This window comes from Lycorma delicatula, chromosome 4 (genome assembly GCF_047948215.1).
Source record: "Lycorma delicatula isolate Av1 chromosome 4, ASM4794821v1, whole genome shotgun sequence".
Classification (NCBI taxonomy): Eukaryota; Metazoa; Arthropoda; class Insecta; order Hemiptera; family Fulgoridae; genus Lycorma; species Lycorma delicatula.
Genome location: NC_134458.1, coordinates 175177167 through 175198051, shown reverse-complemented (window position 1 = coordinate 175198051; position 20885 = coordinate 175177167). Strand labels below are relative to the sequence as shown.

The 20885-nt window shown below is 30.3% G+C and overlaps 1 protein-coding gene across 1 annotated transcript in view; it reads right to left on the bottom strand.

Moving 5' to 3' along the window:
• Positions 1-20885, bottom strand: part of LOC142322980 (uncharacterized) — a 410052-nt gene that overhangs the window by 67291 nt on the left and 321876 nt on the right. Inside the window, exon 6 of the mRNA XM_075362075.1 lies at positions 3207-3426. Coding sequence (XP_075218190.1) covers positions 3207-3426 — 220 coding nt within the window. The remainder of the gene's footprint in view (positions 1-3206; positions 3427-20885) is intronic.

The window sequence follows — 20885 nt, the reverse complement described above, 5'->3', positions numbered from 1 at the left end:
AAATTAATTATTTTTATTATATATTTATTTTATTTTATTATTACAGTTGGTTAATAAGAAGACAACATTAATAAGATAATAGATTAATCTAAATTAAAACATTATAAGAACACTTAGCAGTATTTCTTCAATGGTTCTGGTGGGTGGGGGGAAGAGATAAAGCTAAATTGAAAAAAAATGAAATGTATAAAAAACATTTATTTCACATCATGACTCTACTCAAGGTAATTACTAACAGGGAATAGTTTGTATATGTTATAAGTCAAAGTCACGTGTACAAGGATAATAATTTTTTTTGTAAATTTCTTTTTTAACAGTCTGGATTTATATAATCGTAAGAACTATTCATGTATAACATTTTTTGACTCGAAATTACTAAATCAATTTCATTGAAAATTAGATATGCAGCTGTAGTAAAATTTAAGTTGTGAATGCAAAAGTTGATGAAGACTGGTTAAGTCGTTCTTGATTTACGCTCAATTTAAGGTTTACAACATAACCTGGATTTGAGGTTATGTTGGCTTTGTATTGGTGTATCTTTCATACGCGCTTATGGAGTAAATCACAATGGTGAGCGAGTTGAAACTGCTTGTGTGCAGGGTCTACTCGTAAATCGAACGTACGTAGTGCGTTCTATTTTGAAAAATCAATGCATTTCTGACTACAAAATAGTGAGTGAGAGCGTCGGAAACGAAAGTCGGTTTTCTTATTAATAATTCGATTAAAAAAATTCGGTTTATTAATAATTTTTCGGTTTTCTTATTTTTAATCATTAGCGAGAATAACTATATTATTATTCACTCATCAACAGTGTAAATTCTCAGATATTTTCCATCTTATGTTTTAGTTTTAAATCGACGTCAAAAAAATAAAAGTTTGATGAACCGAAAAGGTTCTTCACCAAATGGGCCAGTTCCAATAATTTTTACTTTCCTGGCTACTGCCCTATTGCTGCTGCAGCAGTAAAGATATAAAGGAAAATTTTAGCGATCGGCCAAACTTTTGGGTATCGGGGTTTTGTAAACGTCATCGTTTCAAGAACTATTGAGTTCAAAAAATGCAAAAAAGTTGTTCGTTACTGAAAGATGTACGTACATATACATGTAGATGCTTGTATACATATGTACGTACAGTACTGACACGTATACATGACTGTGTTATGACTAATGTTTTGGGAATGGCTCAACATTAATTCTTCAAAAATAGTTCAAAATGTACCTATAAATGAATTAGATTTGAAAATCTAACTGATAGCATTTAATTTTGAAAAAAAATAAAAAAGTAGGGGTAGTTTTCAACATTTATAATTTTTTACTTTTTGTATAATAGCAGTAGAAAATTGTGGTTTTTAAGATAAAACTACGTAGTTATTTAAAATAATAAAATGTTTAAATCAATCAAATTTAGTGATGAGGAGATATTCAACACTAAAATATATATACATCATGTTGATCAGATTATGATCCAATAGGACAAGAAAACATCATAGTACCCATTTTTTTTTTTTTTTTTTTTTTTTGGTAAACTAATTTTTTTTCGCCTTGTTGAATAAAATTAGACCAAATCGGGCCGACTTAAATAAATAATTATTCCAATAAATAACATTTTAAGACCAAAAAGCGAGGAGCATGAATGCGGGGTTCGTATATAAAACAGTATTTTTTAAAGTCTATTTTTTAAGACTGGAAATCCGTCTGTGTTAATGTAGTTTCAATCACGATACTGGAACTATTTAAACTAAGAAGTCAAAAGAAACGACTTGAGAATTAAATTTAAAAAAAAAAATTTTTCAATTACTGATTTTTTACCTGTGTTAAAATTGTGTCTGTTATTAAAACTGTAAGAAATTTTTGTTTAGTAAGGAGGTCAAACGGGCACAACATTTTATTAAAAAAATTTGACTTTATGCGTAGAAGTTACTGTCATTTTGATGATAAAAATGTAGTTTTTCAGGGAAGTCAATAACAACGAAAATAATTTTTCTAAGAATTTTGATTATTTTCTCAATTATACTTTAAATTATACTTCAATTATAATTTTTTCAATTTATCAAAAATTTTACGGGAAAACCATGATCTAGGGTGTCAAATCTGACCCAAATTTTTCTTTTGTACAATTTTATTTTTTCGAAATTGTGAGTAAATCTCTTCTCCGTTTAGCTAAACTAATAAAACCAACTATTAAATATAACAACAATAATCATTAATTGTATTTTATTGAAAAAACTATTAACTTCATGGTACAATATATTTTCTGTTTTTTGGCATTCCTAAAAGACTAATAATAATAATATTTATATATATATTTTTTAAATTAAATATATTTTATCAAACTGCTTAATTTTACTTTAATATTTACGTTTAAAAAATTAATTGAAAATCTTCATAAACATTTCCAGCGCTTTCGCTATCGGTAATGTTTTCGCAGTTTTTTGCCAGTTTTGTCTTATTTTATAGAGAAATAGTGGTGATCACATTAGGAGTTTTTCTTTTGCAACATAAGCCAGTGATTTAAAAAAAAAATAAATAAAAATATAATCCCTGGTATATATTGACGATTAGCAGTTTTTTCATCTCCGATCGCTGTCATTTCAGGAAGTACTGATTGAAACTTTTCAGATTTTTTACTTATTAAATTAAATATATATATATATATATATATATATATATATATATATATATTTGTACGTACGAAATTTTCAAGTCGATCACTTAAATATAGTATTTAATGGGAAAACAGAACATAAATATGTATATAAATCATGATAGTTCAATTGTTGGTCTAGTTATTATCTGCTGTATTATATTATATTGTGTAATTTATAATATATTGTAGTATTTCATATAATAATGTATTACATTGCGTTTTCCTGACCCAAACTTATTGCTTCTCTCAAAGGACGATAATAAATTTATGTTTATCAAATTAGATTAAATAATTAATAATATATGTTGGCTTTGGTATGCTGTGACATATCAAACTATAATATTAGTGTTGTTTATGAATGCTATGAAATTTCGGGAAATAATATATACATATATATATATATATATATATATATATATATATGTATATAATTATTACTTTTAATACTACACATACATACTCACACACGCGCTCGCGCGCGCACCCCCCCACACACACACATATATATATATATATATATATATATATATATATATATAAATAATAAATAAAACAATTACCTGAACTTCTAATTCAAATCCAGGTAAATAACTTAACGGAACCGGATGAAAAGGATTATCATACGGTGACGTATGAAATTCCAATAACATATTAGCACCACTGCTGACTATGTCTGGAACAACATCTCCACCACATAATCTAACCAACACTGGATCTATTGTTGATACTCCATCATATACAGTAAGATAGTCTTGAACTACGTTACATTGGTCCCACACTCTGAAAATAACAAAAAAATAAATTATTATAAAAATATTTATCAAGATTTCGAACGAAATTAAAATATTTTACGTTATATAATTTTAATATTTATAATTTTATTTAGATTGACTAGTCAAAAAAGAAAGATTAAAGAATAATGGAAGTATACAACGTAAGTTAGTTGTCTATTGTATCTAATAATAGGACGCGAGCATGCCTGAACACACACACACACGCGCGCGCGTGCACACTCTATGAATGCAAATAAAAGGAAATATTGTTAAATAATTGGTCCTGAATAAATTTGTAAACATGATAGATGCTACAATTGTCTGTTTTTTCCGGTAGCATTACGAAATGAAAGCTAAAGATAATGAATACGAGACAATTATGAGCAGCGATAATTAGTTCAGCGTATACAAAAACAAAAGTGGTTTAACTAACCTGTGTAGAATAAGATATAATCTTAAAAATAAAATAAGTCAAAAGAATTTACGTAAGCAAAAATTGTAAAAACGTGAACTAAAAAAAAAGAAAACCCAATGCTAAAGATCGCTATTAAGGAACGCTGGTTGGGCTCAAAAAAATAATTTTGCTGTGCGAAATCGTTACGATTCGGGAAAAGCAGCAGTGATTTGGCAGCTGAATAATATCAAAACATTCGACAATATTTCCTTCTATTCCGTTATTGGACTGCAGGTAGATGAATGGGCGGGGCTATTTGAAGGTCATTTAGTACCAATCACATTTAACTTGCTCATTTAAAGATTTTTACGGATAAATTAAGAGCAATATAATAATAGAAAAATATTCCTTTCTTATATTTAAAGTATATTTCTTCACTAGGTGATAGGTATTTTATATATTTTTCATTAATTTTTTTAAAATATAAAATAACTCCATTTACAAACACGGATTAAGTACTTTAAGTTAAAACGAAACTTATTATTTTACTACATGAAGAACAATTCAATTTCAGATAAAAAAGTGAACACGAAAATAATTGACAACTATACCAGATAGAAAGTTTAGTATCAACTTTTCTGTTATCCATTTCGAATAATTAGAAAAGTTCATTTCCCTATGGTAATCACCCGTAGAACCAGTGTATTGTCATACGACATTTTCAGTGGATTCGATTTTATTTCTTGCCTGTAATAGTATAACCAAGACCCTTTGAAAACAACAGAAATTACAATATTGAATTTTTCCCTAACGTTTTAATTGATACTCCCTATTTCTGTATATCAATGCTAGTTTTTTCCTCTCAGTGATACGCGCGATCTATTTCTTCTGTAAGTTTTATTTATTGCTGATGTTTAATATACTGAATTTCCGTTCTTTCAGTTAGTATAAATCATCTATTTTCTTTATTCATACACCACGTTTGAAGGATTCTTCTGAGAACTGATTCATTCACTCTCACTGAATATATCAAATTCCTAAAATAATTTTAAAAACACTTTTGACAAAGAAAGAACTCATTTAAAGTTAAATAGAAATTATTTGCTGTAAAACGAGTAGTAGATTGGCTAAATGAATATACATTGGTAATTTTCTTAAGTAGATTATATTTTAATTTTATCGATGGAACTAATCAAATAGCCTGCTGCAGGTGGTGTTCGTTGTATAATCTTTTAGGAGTCTCAAAAAAACCAACCTCCCTGAGGTTCTTTAGTCATGTAATCTAATAAATTACAAAGCGTTTCTCGTTTTTACTGAGGTTTTTCAGATAAATTTGAAATTTAATGACGTTTGTAAAAATTAAAAACGTAACTAATAACATTAAATCTGTATTCACATAATATTAAACAAAAGCCTTTATAACACAAGTACATACAAAAGATGGTTTGAATACATCAAAATTTAAACTCGGACTGAAGAGCAGTATGTACTATTACGTTATAACGTAATAGTACATGTTGCTCTTCAGTACAAATGTGTTATAACACTCTTTGAATTTATTTATAAGAAGTACATAATTTATTAACTTTCTACTAATTATAGTAGCAACTGTTCATGCGTATTTTTTTTTTGAAAGAATTTTGTTTTGTTATCTTAATCTTTATTTGAGTGAGTACTATTTGTAACATTATGTTAAGGGATTCAACAATAAAATACGAGATATAAGTAAAACTGTTAGGACAGAGATGAAAAACAATAAAAATTATATGATGGTTAAATTAAGAGTTATTAAGGAAATTTGAAGAAATTACTGACTCGATAAAAAAAGATATTACTCAATTGCAATTGCGTTTTATCGACTCATAAAATTTCTATTCATTTTACGGTCACAAAAAACTAAATATTCCTCAAATTTTGATTTTATATTACTTTCATTTCCTTTAAAAGATGGAATAATAAATCAAGTAGAACATTTTGTTATATTTTTTCATACATACATAATGGAAAATGTGTGAAAATTAATTTATTAACTTTCATTTTGTTTATACTTACTATATTTAACTTCCTAGAATTGCTTTACATTTTTTTACTGTTAGAAATCTCTTTTAAAAGTTACGTTTTACGGCCGTAAATTAACGCTAGAAAAAAGTATTTCTGTAGATTTACTTGCAATAAAGCTTTTCCGCTAAATAAAATAACACATTTCATTAAATTTCAGATAAATTTAGTGTACAGTATTGTTTATCAGTATTCCTTAATTTGTACTTTTCCACATAGTAAACTCGGTACATTTTTACGTGTGCTATAACACATTTATTTTAATGTTATGATTTATCCATAAGTATTTGTTTTTTCTGTTGTGTGCTTAAGTCTAATTACATGACTGCCAAGAAATATTATATGAATTGAGGGACAATTGTAATGATTACAATTTAAAAACAATTTTTATAATTGTAATTGCAATGATTACAATTATCAGATGGTTAATTGTAAATGAGATATCAGTAACAAAAAATATTTTTTTATTTTTTTTTTTATTAGAATAAAATCATAAGACATCAGCTGATGTCTTATGATTTTAGAAAAAATTAAGAGGGAAAAATAATGCAGAAATAATGGTTACAAAAGATGTTCTTTTATAATTTAAAAAAAATCCAGTCCACGACACCTTAAATGACATCAGTAGTTTAATGCAGTTGGAAGAGAGGAAAGTTGCATTTATTCAAATACTGCATATCCGAGAGGTATTTGGATGCAGAAAGAAATGGCGGTACATAATTAAAAAATCTGCACTATAGTGGAGTTTTAATTTTTGTCCGCCTTCTTGGATTCGCCATAGTGAATCAAACTTAATGTTTTTAAATAGGACGGTGGACATATAACACATGATGAGCCGTTTAATTTGTTTAGTTGTAAGTTATTAGTTATTCTTTGCTATTATCAATATTATAGAACTGTTTAACGTTCGTTACTGTACACATTACGGATGAAAAATGCAATAAAATTGTTCATGCAGCATCTTTTACCTCGTTTTATTGTTAATACGATTTTTCCGTCATTGCAACTTTGAATGCTTATAACTCGATAACGAAGGCATTAACAGAAAAACGGGTTTCACAATTGTTTTTCTAATGAAATCTTAAGTCGAAATCGTGTCATTTTTTCATCTTCCTATTTAAAAAAAATTAAGTTTTATTCAATATGGCGGACAAAAATTAAAAAACCACCATATTACAGATTTTTTTTAACTATGCAGATGTCTATTTCTTTCTGCCTCCAAATACCTCTCAGATATGCAGTATAAAGCTGTTTCCACACTTATTTTTCACCCAGTACCGTATAAAGAAATAAGGTTTAGTAGAAAAAACAAAAAAGTTTTCAAGATCTTTCCGTACAGTTAAAATTGACTGAGGTACAAAGCTGTAAAAATATTACAACTTTTGATATTTTTTTTATACAGAATTTAAAAGCCCAATTTTCATTACTTGATGAAAAAAAAGCCGGCAATGAATTATATAACTTTCCCGCTTACGCAGGTCAAGTTATGAAATTCATTTTTTCAATTCAATCATTTCAAGCTCTATTTGTATCTTTGTGATAAAATAATTCCTTTTTATTGAAAAAAAAAAGATAAATAGAAATTCTTTTATTTCACATTTTTATATAAAAATGTATACATAGTTCAAATAAATAAATATAAAAAATGATTAATTCTATACTTTTGGAGGACTTAAACGCTGAAATTTAAACGGTGGGACTATTGTTTTGCGTTCTTGGAAAACGAAAAAAATTATTCTAATTTAAGGGGCTTCCTTACACAAAGGGAAAGCATTCGGGTAAAATTAATTTTTAAGAAAAATAGATGAAAATTTTTAAAGTCTAAAAGATATAGACCCAAAAACTGCCATTAACTCCTTTATTAAAGAGAAAGATATACATAATATATATATATATATATATATATATATATATATATATATATGAAATCATTTTGTGGGGAGAGGATGAATATTAAATAAAAACTTTGGTAATTTGTGATCTTGATAAAACGAACTTCAAATTTTGTAAAATAAAAGATTTTTCTAAAGTGCCGTGGTAAATATTTGAAACCTTGAAACCTTATTTTAGTCAAAACACCAGCCCCCTTTTTTCCTAAGTCTGGCAAACATTTAATACATTCTTTCCCCCCGATGGTAGTACCTGTCTACCAAGTTTGAAGAAAATCGGTCGACAGGGCTCAGAGTTATAAGACTAAATACACATCATCATACCCAGATACAAACTTCCGACTGGCAAAATAAATTTTTTGAACTTGGGAACTTTGGAATAAATATATTTTTTTTCGCAGATTATTTACAATCTATTTAATCTATTTTTCTAAAATTTTCGTTAAATGTTTTTAACATTTCTTTAAATTTTTGTTAAATCACTAAACTTAAAAAAAAAACTCTAATTTTTTATATTTTATCTAGTATCATTATTTTTTTAAAAAGTTGTCAAAGTTACCGCCAAAATATGTAACAATTCAATATAATTAATAAAAATACATTCTTTGAAATGGATTGTAACTAAAAAAATATAAATAAAATAACTAAATAAAAAAAAATATATATATATATTTATATTATTATATACTATAGTACATATTTAAAAAGTATTTTAATACTTATATATGTATGTATGTATGCGTGTGTGTATCAGACACACACCCCGGGACTTTCACAACCTATACTACTGATGAAACTTATGGAAAAGGTTCATATAAACATATGTCCTAAAATATTTCGTTTGCGAGTTACGGCTAGTGAAAACTTTCGCTCGGATTAGAGCTACCCCGGTGAAATGAGATCGTACTGAAATTTTTAGGACGTTAATTAAAGGACAGAATTAGTGATTTCGTATTGTTTTTGGCTCGAAAAATCGGTCTCAGACCTGTATCTGCAGTTTTTTTTTGTTGAGAAATCTAGGGTGAAAACCAATAAATTGAGGTAAAAACTCTGTTAAAACAAAACTTGTGTAAGATAAGGTGAATAAAATAAAGAAAAGCTTGAAAATTTTGAATTTTATTTAGTAAAAGTTCATTAGTACACTGTCATAAAAGTATTTATTTAATGTAAACAAACAGCGAAATCTTTTTTGGTGATATGAGAAATTAGTAAAACATTACCGCAAATCTCGGAGTACTTATAGATCTAATATATACAGTAATTTTAGGCGTCTAACGTCCTCGCTGTTATCCAGGAGGTTAACCGCGGCTAGATCAGTTGTTGGTTCAGTATCATTTTGTATTATATATCGAATTGCCGTGTTTCCTCTTTTAGAAAAGTAAATATTTTTCTTTTAACCCCACATCAAAACTAATTACGCCATACTGTGTGCTGCGTATACATTAATTGGTGAAAGTGTAAATAAAAATGAACATCTATGTCAATTTATATATTTTTTCCATTTTATTAAAAATATGACGTAATTTTTATTAGATATTCCAGATACATGATCTTATTTAATACTTGGGGAAAATAACATTTGTAATAATTCCAAAAATCTTTACTAAAAATATATATTGAAAATTTCTCAATTTTAATTTGTCCTAAAATCTTTTCCTGTGTACATTTTTCGCGTATTAATGACGAAACAGATTTTTCAGAACAGAAAATAACATTCCCTTGACGATTTCCCAACACAGAAACGTTATTTTTTTCTAGCGGATGTGCAGAAAAAGAATATTAGTGAATTAATTTGTTATAATATTTTATGGATAAGGTAATCAGTGTTGATTTAAGGCTACAATCAAAGAACCAAAAAACTACTACTGTTGAGCGCAAGGCAGTGTATTGATTCTATATCTTTCTGTTACAGCCACTAGCAAAGTTAGCGACACCTGAACAGAAATCCTTCTGGATTTTGCTGTTTGCTAAATGTGAATCTATAGTTACAGTTCACTGTGTATTAAGAAGAATTTCCTAAGCGTACAATAACATTGTCATGGAATAATAAGTTTGAAACGACCAGATGCAAAGGGAAGAATGCCAGACGACCGAGGGTGTTTGAAGAAAATATTGAGCTTGTCAAAAAGTCTTTCTGTACAGTCTTAAAAAACTATTAGGGTGGCCAACTAGCATTTTCAGTGATGATAGTGTGGTATGATTTACGGAAACGCAAAAATATTTTACCGTACCATTTACAAGTTTTGAAGCCTATTACACTGTGCTTCGCGATCGAAATGTTGCAGCATGAAGATGACGATTTTCTAGATCGTATTGTGTTTAGTAAAGAGTAAACATTCTATTTTAGCGGAAAAATTAAAACACCGTGTTTGTATCTGGGGTCAGAAATCCACATGAGTTCTTACATTGTGTAAGGGACTTCCTCAAAATTAAATGTTTTCCGTGCGATATCCCGATGGCAAGTTTCCGGGCCATTTCTTTTCACTGAAGCAACCGTAATAAAAGTTGCTTATTTTGATATGTTGCGTTTACGGACTTTTCCTCAATTTCAAGACAGATCAGAGAATTTTATTTGGTATCAAGATTTTATTTATGCCTCTCAGTGAGATAATGTTTACGGTATCGTTTGAATTACCCGATCGCTGGATCGGCCAACATGGACCCGATGACGAGCTTGTTGCGGCGATTTTTATGGTCACCCGAATTTATCCCATGCGATTTGTTCGTTTGGGGCATTATAAAAATTTTGTGTGTGTATGTATAACGGCTATCTACTGATCTACGCAATTTGGAACATTTCTTCTGTTAGTCCCAAGACGTCTCGCGACACCTACCTAGTCTGGTGTCTCCATTGGTAGTAACTATACGGAATTACAAAAGTGTTTCAAGATGCATTCGTACAGAATTCGTGTTGTTCACGAGTTATCTGCAGACACTGGAAAACAAGTAGCTTTCTGTCAGTGTTTCATGTCATCTTTAATGCTAGATGGGAAAGAACTCGATGAGTGGTTTCGGTCTGACGAGGCATGGTTCCATCTGGATGGATACGTGACTGTACAAAATTCACGAATTTGGTGTACGAAAATCCAGATCACCTGCACGGAAGAAAAGTGGGAGTTAAGTGCAATGTCACGTAGACGAATCTTCATAACATTATTTCTCGGCACAGTAAACAGTGAGTGCTACATACAGATGGCGCAACAATTTGTGAACACTATAACTGCAGATCGGATAGGGTATACGGGATTTCAGTAGGACAATGGTACAGTCAACAATACTATGAATTTCTTGGATCAGTGTTTTCATGAACAAGTGATTTTGAAGGGGTTGTCGCCCTCACGGTCTCCTAATTTATCCCGTCTTGACTTTTTCTTGTGGGAATACCTTAAGGATGCTGGTTTCAAAACTCATCCTCACACTATTCCGGAATTGCAGAACGAAATTGAACTATATATCTCTGCAATTCTTCAACAAATGTTGTGTCATGTGTTTAAGAGCATGCAACGTCGTATTCAATCACGTGAATCGCATAATGCAGGCCAGTTTCAAAAACTGGCCAAAACTGTGTGTTGTAAATTACACATTTTTCCATAGGGTTGCGTCATTTTTTGAACACTGTATTTTTGATTTTTAAAAAGATTTTCATATGATTTAAACAATTATTTTTTATTTTACTTAGATAAAATTACTTTAAAAATTTTGTTCTGTCTCTTCTAGTATAAAATATATAACTAGGGGGCATGACTATAATCAATTACATTCCAATATTTATTTAAATCAAAATACTAAAAAATAGTATTAACATATTAATTCTAAAATAGAAATGTATATTTAATAACCAAATTGTATATTTGATACTATAATTAACGTTTTAAATATAAATATTATTTGTACAAATATTATCCATCCGATGACAGGTTTGTTATTTGTATCCGTCGTATTATAAATCAATTTCATTCAGCATATATACTCAAATCACTCTTCACTATATTAGGATTCAAAGGGGAGATTTATTGGCGTACGTGTTGACACATGTTGATATATGTCACAGAATGGGTATTACGAATTCCGACCAAGTTATTTGTATGATATGGAGATGCAATAAGGATTTTATACCAGAAAGCAATTTACAGAACTGTTTTATAATGTTTAAAAAGAATGAGAAATATTACTAATAAAAAATATTTGTTTCGTATATGTTGTTCTTTTTTGTTTTATCTATGTACAATTTTTTTTTAATCTAAGCTGATACAAAAAGATAAAAAATTATTGATTGGGAAAAATTTATGACTTCATAACAAAAAGTGTAAAAATATAGCACTTTTTCATGTAATAAAAATTCAGTAACTCCATTATTCATTATTTATCATTTTATAACCTATATGAAATAAGGTTTTCTTTTATTATTCTTTTTGAATAGAACTCTTTTTTTGTCAATCTGAAAGATTCTAATTAATTTCAGATTAGAAATCCTGATTCATTCACATTCTTTCGAATGAATTAGCTAACAGATTATTGTAAGGAAGTAAAATAAGAAGAAAAAGAACGGTGATATAATATATTATGTATAACTATATACAGGGAGCTGTAAACCCATACTTCTTTTAAGTACCTCAATTCTTCCATTACAGAAAAAATTAACTTTTTGTTAACTTTCCCCTCACAAGGGTAGTTTAAAAGAAAAACCTTTGAATAGTTTTGGGTTTTAACAGAGCAAATGTTACTACAGAAAAATTATAAATTTATTGCTGCGGATATAAATAGCTACCATTCCCGTATTTCTTCATTGCTTAGGGAGTTAAAATATAGCTTAAAATTACGATAAACTCTTATTGGAATAAATTAGAAAACAAGACTGCACTCCAAAAACAGTTTACAAGAAAAAATTAAGTCCAAAGCTAGATGACTGAATTGTTAAACAGTCATTATCAGTAAACACTACAGTAAAAATATATATATATATATATTTATCTAAATATGTAAAAAAGGGACAATATTAATTGAAAATATAACCTGCATCTATCAGTAGCTATAAGAAAAGTAGCCGGAATTTTAAAATAATCAAAAGCATGACTTGACCGGCGTAGCCAGAAAAGTCATACAACATCTTGTACAGCTTTTTCATTGAAAAATCTTTTCGGCTTCGCTGGTATTATGTTGTACTTTAAACATTACGGTTCTCACTTTTAAATACTTTCCAGAATTAATTTATTTTATTTTTGTAATAAAATAAATTCATCTTTAAAAAAAAATAATAAAAATTAAATTAACTTGAGAAAAAAAAACACAAAAAACAAAATAATTTTTTTTTTAGAGATGTGTATTATAGACAAGTAGTATATAGTTCAAAATGTGAAGACTGCCTTCTGGAATATATTGGTATGACCAACCGTTCTTTTCTATTAGAACTAAAGAATATATTAATACTATAAAGGGGAGCAATTTAGATAAATCCAGTTATGCTAAACACATTTTACAAAATAAACATATTTACAACCCTGATAATTTTATGAAAATGTTCGAATTCACCAACGATTTCTATAAAACCAGCGTTCTTGAAAAATTTCATATGTTTTATAATAACAATAAATTAATCAACAAACAAATCAAATTTGAATATGACATTAAATTTAAACAAATAATTGATATTTATCAAGTTTTATCTCCTTCACACTATTTTTATTCATAACAACTGAGACACTCTTACTAAACTGACGTGATTATTTTTATACAATGACGACCAGTTGTTACGCTTTTAATATTTTATAATATCTTTAATTTTTGTTTCCTCCTGAGGATGTTAGAATGACCGAAAGCGCTAGGAATATAATATAAATTGTTTGTACGATTGATTTTTATATTTATTTATTTATATTACAACTAATTTTATATACCAACGGTATCGTGTTTGAAAAAGTTAACTTATTTATATATGCTTTGCAGCAACAAATTTAGTTTAATAAACCTTTCTCTAAAATGCCTCTGAAAAAAATCGAAATTGGTATTTTTGTGTATCCCCTCACTCCATTTACGAATTCATAAAAAAATTAATATAATCAATGCCTCCATACTTAGAAATACGTGAGCCAAATTTGAAGAAAACTGGTTCCGTCAATTCTAAGATAAAAGGCCAAAAGCAGTTGCAACACATATAAATACATACGTACGCACATACATACAAATATATGTTTTTTTATTTAGTGTAGATGAACTGGTTGAACCCTAAAACATAAAGGTTTGGAAAAACCGATAACCCATTTGTTACATGATCACTACACTTTCGCCTTAAATATATAATTATTCTAGCTGTATTCGCTGGGAAGTAAAAATAAGTGTAAAACAGTAACAAATATATGTTACCGTTCTACGTACTTCCAATAGAAAGCGAAAATTTTGTCTTAAAATATCTATATTATTAAAATCCACTATATTAATTTAATCCACCCACTAAGACTATTATAGGTTGGATGAATAAAACTTATCTCAAGAATGATAAGACTGCGTGAATCATAAGCCAATCGGAAAAATATTCTTTCCCATGGACTAAATGGTTTAGGGAGGGGTTGACAGTTTAATGTTCTTGGAATTGAAAACTATCACAAGTGGTTTTTTAACAAATTAAAAATTTTATTGAATATTGATGGGTCTCGTGTCGTTTAAGCAATTTAAAACCAGACCGCTTCAGACTAAACACAGCTGCGACGTGAAACTTATTATGAATGAATTGAAAACGTAAATTAAATTTAATTCTTTATTTACATTATTAGCAAAGGTTTACTTCTTTATTACATTTTTATAATAACTTTTTGAAGTGCCCTGCGTAGCGAGGAAGTTGGATGCTTGTGTGATCATATTTAGAGTCACTTGACGCAAAGGTTGATGTCATTGGCATCGATTTCTTGTTGAATGTTCGTTGTTAGTTCATCGATAGTCTGTGGGATTCAATTTATAAACTCTAATCTTCCAATAGCCTCAATAAAAAAATACAACTAGATAAATCTGGGCAAGGCGGAGGGCATCGCTTTCTGCTGACAGTTCGTTCTTCTGTAAAAGCAACGTGAATCCACGCGTTACTGAATCGTTTCGTTTGCGACACGTTGCTTCCTCTAGTGGAATAATCCTTACTATTTTTTACGATCTGTTAACCAAGCGTAGAATTCATGAAAGGTTATATGGTCCACTTCTGTAGTAATAGTCCGGTCTAATAAATATCGGTCCCGCAATGCGATTACCAGAAGAAGCACATTATAATCCTATTTTTATTTTTTTTCATCTCCCTCCTCTGGGCCAGACCCACAGCTAAGTATAACTCAGCCTAGGGGAGGATCCTTTGACTCTAACGGGCCTTCCAGCCTACCAGCTGTACGTCTGGTAAGACAGGTCGGCCCGCCGGTTGGATCTTTTTTTACTGTGCCATCCTCTAACCCTCAGCAAAGAGACTCCGGATCCAGTAGTTCTGCAAACTTTTCCCCCCGCCGAAGGCCGGGTCTCGGGATCCTGTCTGCTCCTTATGCCTAAAATAAGGGGTCCCCCAGAGAATCCCCCACTGGAACTCTGGTCTAAACTCTCTTTAATGGATGTTGTGTTCCGAAGATCGTCATCATGACAGGGAACTGTCATATCAGTACGCGTCATATACGAAGTCCCCAACTGATCATCGGGGCTGACACACCAAGCCGTACCAGTTCTCGCAGTTGAGGCTGTTCAATGCCTACCACTAGAAGCCCCTTCTTTGCTCCCCACCATATTTAGCTCAAAGCACCGTTTGGGAAAAGATGCTGAACGCATCCCAACGGACTGCAGATGAAATTATGTAAGTCAGTAAAGATGCAGGTGTCAAACCGGGAATCCCTGCACGAATTCTATGCTCCTCTCACTCAGGGCACTGAAACAAGGTGTGGTCGACAGCGATCTCAACGATGGTACAAACCTCTCGAGATGTTAGTCGTGTAGGAGGACCTTTAATCCGCGGACGGAAGGAGGCATTCCCAAGTTTAACCAGGGTAGCCACATGGTCACTGGTAACAATGATCACGATTCCACCTCCCGTCGAGGGTAGTGATATCTAGCACTGAGGAGTGTCCAAGGGAAGAAAAGGTTGGCGTACAGTCGTTCACGCAACAAAGATCTAAAGTAGCCATTAATTTAGCTAACAGCTCTCCCTTTCTGTTAGTGTAAGCACTACCGGATTCCACAGACTGACAGTTTAAATCGCCTACAAGCAAGAACTTCATTCTTGTCCCGGTAATCGTAATATGTAGTTGTGCCAGGAATGCTCCATAAAAGGCCAAGTCGCAGTTAGGATAAACATAAGCTCCCACGATCACCACTTCTACCAGCTCGATGCAGAGGAAGCCATCACCCTTCTCCAAAAGTTGCCAGCCGTTCACTGATAACCCCTAATGCAACGTCGGCCCTGTTGTCCGTAGTTCAGTTACAGTCGCCCACGACTGACTTGTTCTGTTCAGTTGTTACGAAAAAATCAGCTTGTTTCTCCTTACTCAACTCTCCTACAACCCTATTAACTCATCGTGAAGTGGACGCTCAGATATCCTGTAAGGATTTTCAGGCATCCAGTTCCTGATGTTGTTCGAATTAACATGCCCAGATAAATGAAATTAAAAGAAACCGTATGAACTCGGTTTGTCAATTCTCTTACGTTGTTGCACAGTTTTTACATGATACGGTTAGGTCATGATACGAACAAATTTAAGTCATGAAGAATTTTACGGCAAAATGTGTGTGTACCTTCCACCGCTTTTTTGTAATAACTCAAGTTTAGTTTTTTTTGGACTCGTCGAAATTCTTATCTGAACATCACTAATGGCCTCTGGAATTTTAACAGAAGGTCACCTATTTTGTTGTGCGTTTGAAATTGACCCTGTTATACCCAGTCTTATTTTGTAAAATCATGTATGCTGCTATTTTCTAGGATACTGATATTCAAAAAAATTCGCCGTACATAATCTTCCACTACGGCAATTATAGTTTAACAAATTTAAGTACATTCATATTTCCTTCTTCAATGGTTTTACTAGAAAGACCATTAAGAGTATACAAAACGAACTAGCAAAATATTTAAAAAATGCAGCAAACCAAAACATAGTATAAAAAAGAGGGAAAGAGGAATGAATCACACAAAAATTCATCATGACTTCCGTATAGCACCAAGGTAACAAAAAATAAATAAAAAACATCACAGATTTAACATTACATCTACGAAAATTGGACACTGTCTGAAACACTACAGATAATATGACTAAAACGCTCTACACCAAAAAGTGTCACCAAAAAGTAACACCCGCGACAATTTCGAATTAATTTTAACACTCGATGGACTCCAGCAAGAAATACCATTCTCCGTTTATACCGTAAATTTGAGGAAGACACAATGGGGATTTCTTTTATCCATCTTTGAGCCCGGGTTTAAATACTTATGACTTTTTTTTTTACGGGGATATTTTAAAGGAGAAACTTTTCTCGTTAAAAACTGTAAATATTACGGAAATGCGTGCGCGCATATTTAAGTTTTGTGAACAGATTTAACAGGTCTTGTGTCGGAGAGTCATCAGAAAAGTACACACTTGCCTTTAAGTGGTTGTCAGCCATATACGCGGCCATATTGAATATGTCATGCAGTAAAAGAATTTTCCACAAATTCTATATTTGGTACGTAAAATTTTAATCATATCTAATTTTAAAGTAACTATGTAATCAAATGTGTCAGCTTATTGTACACCACCCTGTGTATATACTCGTATATATGTTCAAGCCTCTCACTATTTACCAAATAAACCGATAACCATTAACTCTGATAGTCCTGTGGTAAATAATTTAAGAGGAAAATATTTTTATTTATACTGTAAGTATATTAAAATATAGTTGTTTTTTAGCAAAAGATTCAAGAGAATTAGTTAAAAAGTTGTAAAAAAAAAAATAGACCAATTCACCATCGTCTATCGGACGTGAATTTGGTTCACATCCTATTTTTTTCAAATTTGTAATTTTTTTGTTGACCTATCATTATATTAAATGAAAATTAAAGTAAATTCAAAGAATAAAAAACAATAAAATAGAATTCCAAAAGACCAATATGAATAAAAAAATATTTTTCTCTAAATTTCCATATTTTAAATTCGTAGCCAGTGAATTACGTTTTCATAAGCTATACAATTAAAGGTATTTTTTTTTTAACTTGGCTATATGTCATCTTATTTAAATTAGTGAGATATCATTTGTTCTGAATAAATTTCTTTAAAATTTATATTGAAAAAATAATTTAAATTTCTTGTTTTGCTTTGTTTTTTCCTTTTTTTTTAAAAATTCAGACCGATATGAAATGAATTTGGATATTCAGTACCTCAATAATTGTCACTGAAATTTTTGTAGGTCTACCCTAAATATTATTTTATTGATCCAAATAAGTAATAATCGGCTGTTGGAGTGTTTTTTTTTTTTTATATAGTAGATGATTTTAAATGTAGTAGAATTGTTAAAACGGAAAGGTGTATAAAAGATGGAAAACACATTTTTGCTTTCTTATTCTTTTCCCGGGGTGAATCGATGGCTTCAGATTTATTTTTCAAAAGATAAATAAAATACAAAAACAGATATTTACTTTGACTGGTAAACAAGTTCCAGACCGTAACGCGGTCTGAATCCACTTTTAATCTTGTCTACTGAACATATTGTTTAAGCTTTCCTTGGAGAAGATTAGTCACAATGTTTCTACAATATATTTTAAGTAAAATTGTCGATTCAAATCTTATCAAAGCTCATAGGATATAAAATGCTTGTCCGCTTCTCTTTAAAGCTTTGAAGAAACTAAAAATACGGACGACAGACATTCTTTTTTGTGCTCTGGAAAATACGAATGATATACCCACTTTTTTTACTGCAATGATAAATTCAGTATATCTTCTACATTCCATTCACGAATTTATAACTTTAGCAACAATTTTCCCATATTTTTTTTTTTTACAAATTGTGCTGAAAAAATCGTATAAATTTTCGATGATTTGTCACGGTTAATAGACATTCTCAGTCAACCAGTATGAAGTTTCATCAAATTACATTTATGTCTAATAAAAATATCAAACGCCTAAATTTATTTTTTCCCGAGGAAATTTTATAATCATTTGTTGTACAATATCAGATGATAGTTTTCTTCATATATCATTATGACATCTGAACAAAAAATATCATTTGATATTGTACAACGAAAATTGATAATTGATCGATAATAAAGTAATAAAAAAAAGAGTTGAATCGATAGGATTTAAAACTTTTTAAATGTTTAAATACCAGTAACAATAATAATTATTATTTTTTTTTTTGGGTGGAGAGGGGTGGAAGGTGGTAAAGCATTTACGCACGGAGCAGCATTTCAACAGACTACCGGCTGATCGGTCTTCAGCAGAATAATCGGTCCGGAACCGTGGCCGAGTCCTCCTATCCTAGCCTGAGACGGCTGCTGCCATCTACTTTTCACCTGGCTTAGGACTGTTCAGGTCGCCCTTCCTGACCCTGAGAATATCCCCGACGAATCGGGTGACATTCTCCCAGCTGCTCAGGTGCCGAAGCATCATCGAAACCACATTGTCAGGGCTCAGTGCTCGGAGATCCGCCTCTAGTGTCCCTCGATCAGCCGCCCACCAAGCACCTGGAAAAAGGTGTGCTCGGCGTCATTCTGTACACCGGAACAATAGAGGAAGTCGGAGGACGGTGTTTTCCTTATGGAATGGAGATAAGCTCGGAAGTACCCGTGACCCGTTAAAAACTTCGTCATGTAGTACTCCAGTTCTTCATTCCGCCACTCTCTCCACGGTCTGACCAGAGGGATAAGCCTTGCGGTTTATCGTCCTCCGCCCCAAGTCTCTTGTCTTATTATTATTTAATAATAATATTACTTATTATAATATTATTATTATTAATAATAATAAAAGGTGTATTATAATAATTAAAGGAACAAATTCACTTTACATTTCTGTACAATTCTTATAAATAAAAATCTGGAAATTTCAAGATAATAAAAAAAATCATTGAAAAAATTACAAAAATGTGTTTTATTTTGTTTTTTTGTTGTTTTTTTTAATTAGAATACGCTAGAACTCTAATTAATATTTTGTTAAATGTTAATAAATGAAATATTTGGGATAAAAACACGTAACATTAATTACTATAACGTATCAAGAATCGATGATGGTATTAAGGTGAATAGGTTATCTAAAAAGCGAGGAGTATATTTCATACAGCTATATATTTGTTCAGATTAGTATATGTATATTTGTGCGGACGTGCATGCATGAGTGTATATATAGTAAGCTTGAATCAAGGTTTGATTATGAATTCGTTAAATTAAAATGTGATATTAAAAAAGAAATAAAAAAAATCAGTAATTAAGAAGAGTCAGTGTATATTGAACACATTTGAAAAAAAAATCAGATTTTAATTAACGGTAAACTTTGATTCGTTCAACAGTGCTACAGTTAACAGACAGCTCGGCTCTCTCTCTTTTCTGTATATATATATATATATATATATATGTATATGTAAAATTATATACACGTGCATGAACAGTATCCAATTAATAAAATCATTAAAAGTGAAGTCAAACGTTCATTATGTCCTTTCTTTTTTTACTTTTTCACAGAAAATAATTTTTTTTATTTCGAGTTTCTACGTACTCTTTTTGAATTCCTTCTCTTTTTTTATTGGACTCAATCAATTTAGTCTCTCTTCACATATAACTTATACGTTCTGTCTACAAAATATGCGGATGTGTGCCTGTGAATACGTATTTGATTATATTTATCATTGGTACCGAAACGTACAGAAGCAATTGTTAGTTTTTAAATGGATCTCATTAATTCTTTTTGTCATATAATACGTAAAAATAATGTGATAATAAAATTAAGAATACTATTAAATATGATAGGCTAAATAACTATTTTATTTAAAAATTTAAATAAGTTAATTTTACATAATTGGCAACAAAATATTATTGTTTAGTCCAACACTTGATTATATTATGCACTTGTAAAAGGTTTTTATAATATTATCTTTACAATTAATACTGTTACGAAAACTTTTAGAGTATAAACATTTAATTCATCATTAAATTAT